The 13,724-nt window shown below is 38.9% G+C and overlaps 1 protein-coding gene across 1 annotated transcript; it reads left to right on the forward strand.

The window, feature by feature from the left end:
• The first annotated feature begins 9,358 nt into the window (after positions 1-9,358).
• LOC121315434 (glycoprotein hormones alpha chain-like) lies at positions 9,359-12,208 on the forward strand. Its single transcript, XM_041249534.1, has 4 exons — positions 9,359-9,458; positions 10,117-10,218; positions 10,363-10,547; positions 12,073-12,208. Exons 2-4 carry the CDS (start codon positions 10,122-10,124, stop codon positions 12,154-12,156), a joined length of 366 nt encoding a protein of 121 aa, XP_041105468.1. The 5' UTR covers positions 9,359-9,458; positions 10,117-10,121; the 3' UTR covers positions 12,157-12,208.
• Positions 12,209-13,724: the final 1,516 nt, after the last annotated feature.

The following is a 13,724-nucleotide window of genomic DNA, read 5'->3' on the forward strand; positions in this document are numbered from 1 at the left end:
TTTTTTTTTTTTTTTTTTTTTTTCCCCCAGTAGAGGTCACTATAAACCCATGAATGATGAATTGAAGTTCCAGGATGAACTAATCGTTTGAAATGTCTGAATCCTGTTTGTTTTTTAATAATAATAATAATACATGAGAGTAGATGTTAAACTTCATGCTGATTTTAACTCAGCTCTCGCCAAGATAAGCACCAACTAAGATTTTTGCTTTCAAATTCATCTACAGCAATGGTCCTTCGAATATTCAGATAGTTTCTGCGAACATATAATAATGACTCCATGTTGCTGTTTTCACGTCTCCCTGCTAAAGTCTTCTCTCGTTGATCAATTAATGAGCACGGACAAAAAGCAAAATGGGTAGAGATTTGTGACACATGCCAAAATGAAATCTAAATAGAACGAAAGCTCAGCCAATCAACATGCAGTGATTATACATGATTTCCAATACATGAGAGTAGATGTTAAAACTTCATGCTGATTTGGACTCATCTCTCGCCAAGATAAGCACCAACTAAGACGTAGCTTTACAGTAAACTGATGTTATCCATCTGCATCTCCATCCATTTGTGTTTCTTTCCATCTGATGATGTAGATATCCTTCTGCCTGGTGTTGATGGCTGAAGTGTAGTGCTGGCTCCAGGGATCAGCTTATTTTGCCTCCGCAGCGCATCAACACACACAACAGCTGCGATGCCGGCTCCAGGGATCAACCACAGCGCGCTCTCCCCAGCGCATCAGCATGACAACTGTCTGGATTGAGCTAAGTAGAGTACATCTCTGGGGTCTTCAAGTGGGCACCTTCCATCCTTAGTGTTTCATCGACTAGCCCACGACACCTCAAGAGGACTCGACAGTGATTCTGGCATCCCAGCATTACTATTTATTTATTTATTTATTTACTTGGCAGATACCTTTATCCAAGGTAACTTACAGATGTTACAGGGCAATACAGGGTTAGAATGTAAGATGAATATTTAAATACAGCATCGTTTATAGTACATCCACACTTTGAGCACCTATTCCATACTGATATAATATTTTAATAGGGGATTGAATCGCAATCGTTTACAATCTGATAGTGACTTTAAGATTAGGATTCATTTAAAGGTTTGGGGCAGAATTGTGTTTTGTGGTTAGGATTAGTGAAGTTCCTTGTGAAGGCAGTGGATATTCCTGGAGTATTTGTCACCTGGCAGATAGAAAGCATGTATTTGATGCCTTATTGCAGCACTGAAGAGCTTGCAGGGAAAAGCACCAAGACTAATCCCAGTACTAGTTAGAGGGTAGCTTGAGGGAACTGAACCTGTTAGTCTTATAAAGGGAAAGACGAGACTTGAGCAGTGGCTGTACGGATGGGTTTGTCAAACTATGTTGTTGCTACTGATTATTTGGGACTATTCAAGAGCCTTCTGTATGGGATTGCAATTAGGAACCCAATGAGTATTGAATGGCCTCCTCTTATTTGTAACATTTCCTATGATGTTGTAAGAGTTCCAGATGCATTTAGATAGTCTGATAAAGTAAGCGATAAACAATAAGTGTTGAACTGGTAAAAAATTTCGAGTTCTGTTGGGTACGAGAAACTGTAGATTATTTTCTTACCGGTTCAGCACTTTGAGTTGTTTATTCCACTTAACAAATTTCTTTCTAATTGATACTTGTTTGATAATGAGATTCAATTGATTTCATTTGGACATTTGATTAGTTTTTTTTTGCTCTTTTGTTACGCTTCAAACATTTCAAATGTTTGTCTCAGATTGTGGGGATGTTGTCAGAGTTCCTCGGGCCTGTGTTTGAAATCCCACACAGGCAAAATGGGCTGTTAAGTGAAGATATCAGTGAGGACTGGGTTTTAGATGTAGAATATGAGAATGGCATTAGAAAAATAAAAATGTAAACCACAAAGGAATGTGAACCAGCAACAGAAAGTAAAGTTATTGATGGTTTTGCTGAATCTAAAACACGTGAAGTTCTACATCTCCATGGCAGCTATTGGTTTTCAAGATGTAACGTTCTTGGGCTGTAAGCTTGTTTGTACAATGGTTAAACAAAACAAATGCCAAAGCTGAGTTTACATCTAACATCCGTGTAATCGATGGAGATTTACAAAGTGATGATGAAATTACTGCTGTTCTTGAACCTGTCCAGAAGAAACAAGAAACACAAATTAAAATGGGGGATGTTTATGCGGGAGTGAATTTGTAATTATGAAAACTTACATTATGTTAATGTATAATTGTATTAATTTTCTTTAACAATATGAAATGCTAAACTGAAATCGCACGTCCTTTTCTAGGTGCTATGTTTGAAATGTGTAATACTATAATTAACTAATTGTTGAAATTATTAGCACGTAATAAAAAGGTGTTCACTTTTCTGTTTAATTGTTTTGACTGTGGTTTCGTTGACGAATCAACAGTTTTCTGTGGCTTTGTAGCATAATGTGGATTTATTAATCAACAATATCTGCCCCACATTCCCCTTCTCTTCAAATCCACACAGCCACTTACAGCTGACTGCACCAACGTGGATTAAATACAAACGCAGTTTAGTGCTAAGCTAGGGTTAGCTGATCTGGGGTTATGTTTTAATTACATTGCACCACAAAAATGTTAACCAGGATTAGTAAATTTTGGATTACGCAGTGTGATATAGTGCTTTTTATTACTAAAAGAACATCTTGAAGTAGTTGGAAATAAAAGCAGCACATCTCACTTAAGTGTGTATATGGTTTAAAAATACTATATGTGTGATTTTAGTGGAATACGACTTTAAGAAATGACAAAACAAATTAGACTGCACAGACCAGAATGAGAGTGGTCAGTTTTAACTGTAGCGGGAATGCTTTGCTATTGGCTGTAAAAATAAGGGACTGTTCAGATAAAACTTTGATTTGTAACATTACATTCTGGTGTCGACAGCTTTTATTTTAGATTGTATTAGTGCTCATAATGGTCGTTACAATAAGCAAACTGCAGAAACACTGTACAGAGATCACATGAATTAGATAACCTTGAATTAGAACATATAGGATATCCTTGTTTTGTGTGTGGTGGGGTGGGGTTTTTTTCTTTTTTTGGGGGGGGTTCTTTTACTGATTACTTCTCCTACAATATGTTCTGTGTACTTCTGTTGTGTTTCTTTCTAGATGAATTATACCATAGTCTATTCTTGAAAAAGATTAATATATTTCAGGCAGAAACAGTATAAAAGTGCACAACATCTGTTTCTCTTTTTTTTTAAATCCCTTTTATTGTGGTTCCTACACACTAAGAAAGTGACAAATTACACATTTTTATAAAGTAATATCATTACTGTGGTTTTACGTATGTCTTTACACACAAGTGCAAACTCAAATTTAACTTAACTGTAGAAAAGGTGCATTGTACATTTACAGTCCTCATAACAGAATATACTAGGATCAAAACAAAACTGATCACTGAACTTAACATTTACCTGCCAAGTTGGGCCCATGCTTAGAAAGTGTAAAAGCACACCTGCATCTGTATACGTATTCTGACTCGCTTGGCCAATCTGAAGCAGCCTGTTGATCCTGGTCCCACTCATAACTTTCCATTTTATAAATTGGTGCAAGACCAAGCACATTGTGATAATTATTATATTTTTATCAGCTGTATCATTTATGGTGGACACTAACGTGAATTTTTGCTTTCAAATTCATCTACAGCAGTGGTCTTTCGAATATTCAGATAGTTTCTGTGAACATATAATAATGACTCCATGTTGCTGTTTTCACGTCTCCCTGCTAAAGTCTTCTCTCATTGCTCAATTAATGAGCACGGACAAAAAGCAAAATGGGCAGAGATTTGTGACACATGCCAAAATGAAACCTAAATAGAACGAAAGCTCAGCCAATCAACATGCAGTGATTATACATGATTTCCAATACATGAGAGTAGATGTTAAAACTTCATCCTGATTTGAACTCATCTCTCGCCAAGATAAGCACCAACTAAGATGTAGCTTTACAGTAAACTAATGTGATCCATCTGCATCTCCATCCGTTTGCGTTTCTTTCCATCTAATGATGTAGATATCCTTCTGCCTGGCGTTGATGGCTGAAATGTAATGCTGGCTCCAGGGATTAGCTTATTTTGCCTCCCCAGCGCATCAGCACATACAATGGCTGCGTAATGCTGGCTCCGGGGATAAACCCAGTGCGGTCTTCCCTGTGCATCAGCATGACAACCGTCTGGATTGAGCTAAGTAGGGTACATCTCTGGGGTCTTCAAGTGGGCACCTTCTGTCCTCAGTGTTTTGTCGACTAGCCCACAACACCTCAAGAGGGATCAACAGTGATTCTGGTGTCCCAGCATCACCCCCCTGCGTCCCCCATTCAGCTCAGCCCAGCTTACTTACCTGTACATCAGCGTTGCTTTCTTTCTGTTGTGCTTGAGATCCCCATCCAGAATCTTTCCGTCTCAACTACAACCAGTTGCTGCTCCTTTCTGCTGCTTCAGATAAGTTCTTAATTGTGCGACACAAGTCCTGGCCACTGAACCCGACATCTCTCAGAAACCGGGTTGTAGAGTGTGCCACAAATCCTCGACAACCCACCTCCACTGGGTAAACCCGGACTCTCCATCCTCGCTGCTCCACTTCACCTACACCTCTTCCACAGCATCCTCCCATGGCACTGTTAACTACCAGACCACAAGACAATGTCTGGTCAAAGGTTAGTGGTCGTAATCTCAGATGGAAAAATAAGAAGTTGACCAACACCTGCCAACATTTTCCAGTCTCTAGCAGCTTCCAGTTGTCCTGGGTGAGGCTTAGTTTTAACACCTTTTCTTAGTGGTTGCTCTCCTGGATGGAGGATAATTGTCTTTTGTGTGTAATGCTTTGATGGAACTGGTGGCAACTTATTGGTCAGGTTATGCTTGTCTTCCAATGTAAAGGCCAAACATCGCAGCACCTGGTCATGGCGCCAAGTAAACCATCCTTTGCTAAGACCCACCTTACATCCTGTCAAAATGTGCCTTAATGTTTCAGGTGATGAACACAAAGACATGGGGAATCCTCACCCACCCAAAGGTTTAGGTTCTGTGGTGATGGGAGAAAATCATACGTTGATCTGATGAGGAAACTGATCCTGCTCTGTTCCGTTGGTCTTGCCAGCCAATCTTGCATTGTTCCACACTCTCCCATCCCATCCATTCTCCCTGCTTGGCCTGGGAAACGGCCTTTACACACCTGATCCTCTTCTTCTGCTTTTGCACCTCGTTGACTACCAGCTTCCACCGTTGAGCTGGGGTTGCCTTGTGCCATGTAGGAGGAGCTGAACTGAGACCAAGCCCCCCTCTTCCATGCTGAACTTGCCCCATAATATCACCAATTCGAAGGGCAGCCTTAACATCTTCCACGGCTTTCTTTGCCATCCACTTTCTTCCAGCTTTCAACACAGCTGCTGCCTCCCTTATGCATTTGTCGCGTGAATCTACTAATGTCATTTCCAGTCAGACTTTGGTGCACTTAAACTCCTCAGTTAGAGCAGAGACTGGTAGCTGCAGTATTTCTTTACCATAAAGTCCCACTCTGCTGAGGCAGCATGGAACTCCCAACAATTTCCTGACGTATGAACTGATTAAAGCTTCCAGCTTCTCAACTGTTGTCAAAGAAACCTCGTACACAGTCAGTGGCCACAGCAGCCTTGTCAGTAGACCAAACTGAAAGCACCAGCGTTTCAGTTTGCCTGGTAAAACTCTGCTGTCTATGCTCTTCAACCCTTCCACTGCTTGTTGTCTAACTTCTCCCACACGAACTGTGTCCTTTAGATCCCCATCGTACCATCTCCCTAGACTTTTCACTGGCTTCTCGAACACTGTTGGTATTGCCTCACCATTAATATAGAACATTTTATCTACTGCTTTACCTTTTTAATTATAGAGATGCTCCTTGATTTAGTGGGCTTAAATTGCATTTGTGCCCATTCAATGTTATTGGTTAATTTGCCCAATAACCGATTAGTGCAGGCTGCTGTTGTAGTCATGGTTGTCATGTCATCCATGTATGCTCGAATTGGTGGTAGTCGCATTACAGAAGCCAAGCGCTCTCCTCCCACTACCCATTTTGATGCCCTAATAATTATTTCCATTGCCATGGTAAAAGCCAGTGGAGAGATGGTACATCCTGCTATTATTACAATTTCTAGGCATTGCCATGTAGTGTTGAATTTAATGTTGGCCAATAGCAGCTAACAGTAACAGTATTAGGAAGCAGAATGCAAGCAGCATGATTTGTGCTGAATGAAAGCGCATTTGAGAAACACTGCACAAGTGTGAAGGATTGGAATGCAAGTGAGTTGGATGAAAAGCAGATGAAATAAGTCCTGGTACCCAGTACCGGCATCAAAATAAGACCCGGTACTTAGTACCGGCAGAATTTTACCCCTGCCTAGCCCTGTTTTAATATATCTTCAGGTTTGAACAATACCAGTGGGTCGAGCATTAGTTTGTATGTTTCGTCATTTGGGTTGTGAGGGGAAAAACAAACAAAAAAAAACTTAATATATATCATTACAGAAAGCTTTTGTCATTCAATTCATGGAAGAGGAAACCTCTTTTTTTGTACATGTTATGTACATGGAGTTCTTTTTTGCACATAAAATAACTTTTTTTTCATGTAGTTTATTGCAAACTGTAATTTTCACCTGTCAGACAAAAAGGTACAGGATCTGGGATCTGATTGGCATTCATGAACCCTGCGTCAAGGATATACTTTTAACATGCACAGAAGTTTCGTCTCATATTTCTTTTTGCCTTGACTCAATAAACAATATAAGCCACACGTCATAATGTGAAACCAGGTTATTATTATTATTATTATTATTATTATTATTATATGCATGCGTATAGCTAATTATGAGGCTAATGGGTTTTACTAAATGTTCATCAGGTGAGATTTGCCCTGACTAGCATTTTGTGTTCTCCACATGGAGACCGATCGTGCCTTTGCTTGTTTTACAGAAAAGGTACACTCTGTTAAGGTATGCTGCCATTATGTCTAAGTTTAAACCACCTGCAAGGGAGGATTAGATTTACTCCACCTTTCCATTTAAAACTGGATTAAAATGAGTAGTGCATGTGATTATATTTAAATTTCTGATTAAGACACGTTTAACTTTGAGTTCATTTTAAACAAGGATTAAACGTAAAGGCTGGTTTAAAGTTTTGTGCAACATTATTAAAATATAATCTTTAGTTTAATCTGGGCTAGTAGTTAGTCCACGTTGGTGCAATCGACCCTTAGAAGATTAGTAGAATTCATCAATGAAAAGATCAAAGGGTGCCGTCACAGAAATGTTTTAATGTAGAATAAACTGCTCCATAACAGTCTCTTTTAGAGCAGCGGCAGCACTTTGGAAAACCTCATAGAAACAGCTGTGGTCCAAATTCCTGTCAGCCAACATCCAAGCACATGGAATCCTGTCCAAATCCTCAGCATAAAGAGTGAAGGCCAGTCGGAAGAGCTTGAGGAACAAACACCGGGCCCAGAACATCTAGGATTTACACTGTAAGAAGATACAGTAAAATTATACAGCTCAGGGTTAGATCCACATATTCATATTGATTTACATAGCCCGTTTCCAGCACAACCAAAGTGAAGAGGAGGTAGACCAAACAACCGCCTGAGAGTAGGGTTAATGCAAGAAAAATGATGCAAAGCTAACCCTGGCATTTAGTGCAGTGCCTCTTCAAAGAACATGCGCCTGTTTTGCTTTTTCAAAAATCAAGGTTTCTGTTTTCCAAAACAGGAAACAAGGATTTAAATGTAATTTTAAGGAATTATTTTAAGGCAGTGAGAGAAATTACTTTTGTAGAAATTACTTTTAATTGTGTTATGAATTGCATTAATATGAAAAAGCCCCTTGGTTTGTATTTTCTTTTCAAGGATGCCTTGAAGACAAGTCTGAGGCAAATGTCCTAAATGTTTGATAGAAACATATTTAGTCTACATTTATCAAATGGTTTGGATAAATCAAACGCTGTGATTAGCTGGACAAATCATAAGCTAGGGTAATCACCCCCTGAAGATCAAAGTGCAGCTGTGTCAACAGATTAAAAGAAATTCCACCATACAGAAAGTTAAGGACTTCAGGCCACATAAATATTCAGCATGTGTATATGTTTGTATAGGCTATACAAAAATAGAAATTAAATCAATTCTTTGATTTATTTTCTTAAAAACCTTAATCTCAACATTTCATTACATTACACACATTACCATGTAAATTGAAGTGGCAACTAAATGCATTATCATTTGTTCCTGTTCATGAATAATAACATAAGATTTAAATAAGAGTAATGTGACTAAAGTACTTATGTAATGTGTGACGACAAATACATGTTCAAGAGTTTCAAGTATATACATATATATATATATATATAGATATATAATATATATAATAATATCTATGACATATATATATATATAATAATATCTATCACTATGATACCATTTGGTATTAAAATAAAATCTATACTTCAGGTGGTATTATACTTAAAATATATTCTCTTCCATAACTTCAAAAAGAAGGGCAATAAGCATTAGTCAATGTGTGTGTGCTTCACGTATGAGATTAATGCGTAGGTCCAGTACCCTGGCAGCAGTATCTTTAACAATTTTTTACTTTGCAGGATGCATTTTCCTGCTTAGTAATTTATGCTATCAAACATAGGAGAACACCCAGAGGACACAATCCTGCATTCGCAACAGTGTCACTGCTCTGGTTAATAACAGCAATATATCTAACTATGTATTTATTATTGCACTAGTAACATGTTGATTACATATTAAACTAGGCTTGCACTTTGCATAATGTGCTGTGTGCACTTGACATTATTTTATAGATTACATGCACTACACGTGTGAGGATTTTTAGATGTTTTAATATTTTACCTGAAAAAAAAAAAAAATAGATTGTGTGCAGTATGGTGATGTTGAATCTATGCTTTCCTGAGCATGGTTGACAGAAGTTAGTCACTTGGGTATGTGGCACTTATGGCACGTTTATATATAAAATCAGTGTTATTATTGTGTGTGCTTTATCATGGCCATTTATTGCCTGGTTCAGGTTAAATCAATTGGTATTTCAAGCGCTCCTGCTTTCTGTTAACACAGCCCCCAGTAGCTCTGTAACTCAAGATTCTTCTTTGCTATATGTGATTTCCATGTATTTACCTGGGTGCTGTCAGTTATATCATAGTAAAGGTTCATGAACCAGAAAAAAGTACGTGTTGCTAAAACATATGTGGGCTTTTAGCAGATGGGTTCTGATAGTTACCTAGAGGGATCAGCAGCAATGACGTAAACTAGCTTAAGATAATCCCAAGGCTCAAGTGTAGAGGCTACTCAGGGGTGTAAAAGACCTGAAGCCCAGAGAACGAAGAGGTCTGGCTGAAAAGACTGTCAAAAGAGATCTCCCCTGGGACTGAAAGGTAACATTTTATTTTTCTAAAAGCATATTCTTGCATGCTATCCATTCGACTGTACAGAGAGGTGGTTACACTTTTTACAGCAAGGAACTTTGCCTAACATAGCAAATGAGACCCCTGTGCACTCACAATGACTGTGCTCACACGGTAGATACACAGTAGAAAAAAACACCCAGACATCCATCCGAGAAAACCGCTGAAAACAACTCTCACACATACAGGATTTATACTGTTAACTAATATCTTTCCTATTTAACTCAATACGAGTGAGCATGTATTCTGGATGCACTCAATGCTTAGTCAAACTGAGGAATGGGCTTAGTCACAATTAAAAGGGTAAGTGTACTTTTTTACTCCATTTGAATTTAGTAGTTTATTACACTTGTTTAAATGTAATTGCATTGAATTACAGCCACATGCTATAAAGTGTTACCAAAATGAAATGAATGAATCCTGTTGCAAATCAATACACATTTCTTTTCATTTAATATCATTTCAAAGTATAAAACTCTGTCAATCTGTGTGTGTATTGTTTGTATGTAATTGGCTTATCTCAGATATGTTTTGGTCCAATCAAACTTTCTTTCCTATCTTTAACTGTGCATGTATGCAGTATGTCACACATTGGTAATTCACGAATCTCACCCTTCTCTTTCTCCAGGTAGCATGGCTTGCTATGGGAAGTGTGTTGGAGTTCCTCTGTTTGTCTTGTCTTTGATAATTCAGAATGTGCATTCTTATCCAGATGGAGACATGACACAAGGCAAGTTTAATAGGAAATACATGCAATGTGTATGTGGAGAATAATAGACAGGGTACGTGTGCAGAAGCAATGTGCTGCATTTCCTTGCATTTAGGCATTGTTTTAAAAGCAATCCTGTAATGGCTCTTCCCTTACTTCTCTTAGGTTGTCATGAGTGTAAACTCAAAGAGAACAAATACTTCTCTAAGCCAGGGGCTCCGATTTTCCAGTGTGTGGGCTGCTGCTTTTCAAGAGCTTATCCCACTCCTTTGAGATCCAAGAAGACTATGCTGGTTCCCAAGAACATTACTTCAGAGGCAACATGCTGTGTAGCGAAGGATTTCAAAAGGGTACAAGCTTTCACACTGCGTCGGAAGGGGCTCTCTGTGCCCTGAGTAATATTACAGCATGCTGTGTAGTGAAGGATTTTAAAAGGGTACTAGCTTTCACACTGCGTCGGAAAGGGCTCTCTGTGCCCTGAGTAATATTGTAACATGCTGTGTAGTGAAGGATTTTAAAAGGGTACGAGCTTTCACACTGCGTCAGAAAGGGCTCTCTGTGCCCTGAATAATATTATAGCATGCTGTGTAGTGAAGGATTTTAAAAGGGTACAAGCTTTCACACTGCATCGGAAAGGGCTCTCTGTGCCCTGATGTAACATGCTGTGCTGTGGCAGTACTACAGAGCAATGACATCTAAAAGGCTGCCCTTTATACATTTATTTTCAAATAACAATCCATTCTTGATGATTCTGGATAGCTTAAATATTGAGGTGGAACTCGTGTTCAGAGCTGTTGACACATGTGTTTAATGCTGCTGTCATTTCCTATATACAGTAGGTCTAAAAAAAACACTCTTGTCCTGTTTTACACAAATTCAGGTCATTTCTTTCTCTTTTGTATGCATCACCTCTGATCACTTAACTGCTGCTCTTTGTTTTTTTTTGGCTTGGCTGTTTTGTTACTGATACAACTCGCATACAACAAAGCTGTTTGTTCAGTTTTAAACTACTCTCTAAACAAAAAATGGCCCAGAGCATAAAATAGGTACAGGACTCCAGAACAAACCCTGCCACCACACACACATCCCCCACCTCCAGGGGTAGACTGCTAGAGCATGCTTATTGTTTTTACTGAAAACTAAAAAGGAAATAATCATACGCCACCCCCTCCTTAAGAGACACCCCCTTTCTGTCCCCTCAGCACCACCTACTGGTGGTATATAACACTACAGAAGTAGCCATTGCTGCTGATTCCTGGTGTCAAGTATTAGAAGTTAGACCAAAATCAAAGAACCTGAATATCTTCATCATAGGAAAATTAAAGATATTGCTGCTGATTTCAAGAGATAACAGAACACCTTGCATAGCACTCTTTTAATAAATTAATTGAAGGATTAAAAGGGTAACACTTTAAAATAATGGCTGCAAACTTATAATGAATTCCAGCTGAAAACTTCAGGAACACTTAAATATCTTAAGCACTTCCTCCGAGTTGTGAAGGAATTCATTTTGAACTCAGCTCTGTTAATTCCCGTATATTGAATTACCGTTATTCATTACATGTTGAAAGAATGGTCTAGACTGATGGTGTTGCTATATTGAGGTGTGTTCCTTAGTGCACCTGTCTGAATCCCTGCCGTATGCTTATTTCTATTGAGGTGTGTTCCTTAGTGCACCTGTCTGAATCCCTGCTGTATGCTTATTTCTATTGAAGTGTGTTCCTTAGTGCATCTGTCTGAATCCCTGCTGTATGCTTATTTCTATTGAAGTGTGTTCCTTAGTGCACCTGTCTGAATCCCTGCTGTATGCTTATTTCTATTGAGGTGTGTTCCTTAGTGCACCTGTCTGAATCCCTGCTGTATGCTTATTTCTAGGTTAACCTCGTTGAAAATTCCAACCTGAAGTTGGAGAACCACACAGACTGTCACTGCAGCACCTGCTACTACCATAAATCCTAAAAATGTTCCCACGAGCAGCGAATTATCAGAATCAAAAACCATAAAGAGCAATGTATACCGTTATATATATATCTTTTGTTTATCATCTGCAATATCTATTTACAGCCTGCACTTGAAACAAATCTATCTGTTGAATGTTTCTATTTTCTGAAAATGATACCCCAGAATAAATGTTTGGAGTGGAGCAATGCAAGCCTCTGTCTAAGGTGTGTGTGTAAAAAATGTATTTGCCAGTTGGGCACTCAACATGATTGACTGGGTTATTCTATTGTAATTTCATGCTGTGCCATATTTGTATGAATTATAAAAGCTTCACCCTAATCATGTCTGACTGAGCTGGCACCTATGCTGTGATCAACAACACCGTGATCCTTTACACTGTGATGCCTGCTTTGGAACTTCTGATTGGCTGTTCATACTTCCCTGTTAAAAGTGATAGGTGTGCTGTCCCCCGCAAATATAGCTGCTCGTTAATGCCTGATGTTTCACTTGTTGGCCTAAAATAATACCATAGAGTGCAGGTTCATTGTTTAGATTTCGTAAAAAGCCTGATGGGATATACTTGACGGTAAAATGGAGCTGGTCAGCACACACAGCAGCATTGTATTGTGTAGGTCGCTTATTCATAGGTTTGTGCATCTTTTAAAAAAAAAAAAAAAAAAAAAAAAAAAAAAAAAAAAACAGGTAGTCACTGCTAACATGAGATGCATACGTTTACGTTACCTTTAATCTCTTTCTTCACTATAACCAATATGAGACCATGCATACTTCGCAACACAGTACAAACTATTTATCACCATATCTGTGGTGACACTATGGGGGTCGAGTATAGGCGCAGTGCAAATAATTACGGATCCAAAATTCAAATTGCACTGTGCCTTATGTAAGTTTAAGAGCAATGCAAATTACTCAACAAATAATGATTCACAATCATGATAATGAGGGTCTCAATGAATGCATTGGTCTATTTATTGGCTGCATTTGCAGAGTTAGGAGTACAGAGCAGTAGGCACTGTATAACCTTTGTGGAGCACAAAAATTCAAACCAAAAAAAATGTCACAGTAGATTAAGGGAAGCAAAGTTCTCTTTGCGCAGTGAAAAGAAAAGTTTTCTGAGAAGGAGCTCCTTATAGCTGAGGTCACTCGGCACGTAACTGAGTTTATTGGAAAAGCCTCAGCCAACATCAGTTATGCTAGTAACCTTAGGAAATGATATGTATTGGTCTGCCCTTTTCAGTGTGACATCTAGAAATTTGCCAAGCACTCTGGAAAAGTGGAATTGAGCTATACCTTCAGGCATTCCAACTGTGGTCTGAAAGGAGCCACAGGCTAAATAGTGCAGAGAACACTTTCACATGTGCAGGGATGGTGGTCCCTAGATTGATTATGGGGTCCAGCTCACCCCTCAGTTGAGCTATTAGGTCTAGGATGACCTGCGGAGTGAGACGATAACGCTTCAGCACCACATCCTCCGGCTTCCCAAACAAAGTGACCCTGGGATTGAATAAGCAGGGTCGTCTTCATCTTGCCCTTCTCCTCCGAACATGTTCCTCTCCTTCTCAAACTGA

Source organism: Polyodon spathula, chromosome 5 (genome assembly GCF_017654505.1).
Source record: "Polyodon spathula isolate WHYD16114869_AA chromosome 5, ASM1765450v1, whole genome shotgun sequence".
Lineage (NCBI taxonomy): Eukaryota > Metazoa > Chordata > Actinopteri > Acipenseriformes > Polyodontidae > Polyodon > Polyodon spathula.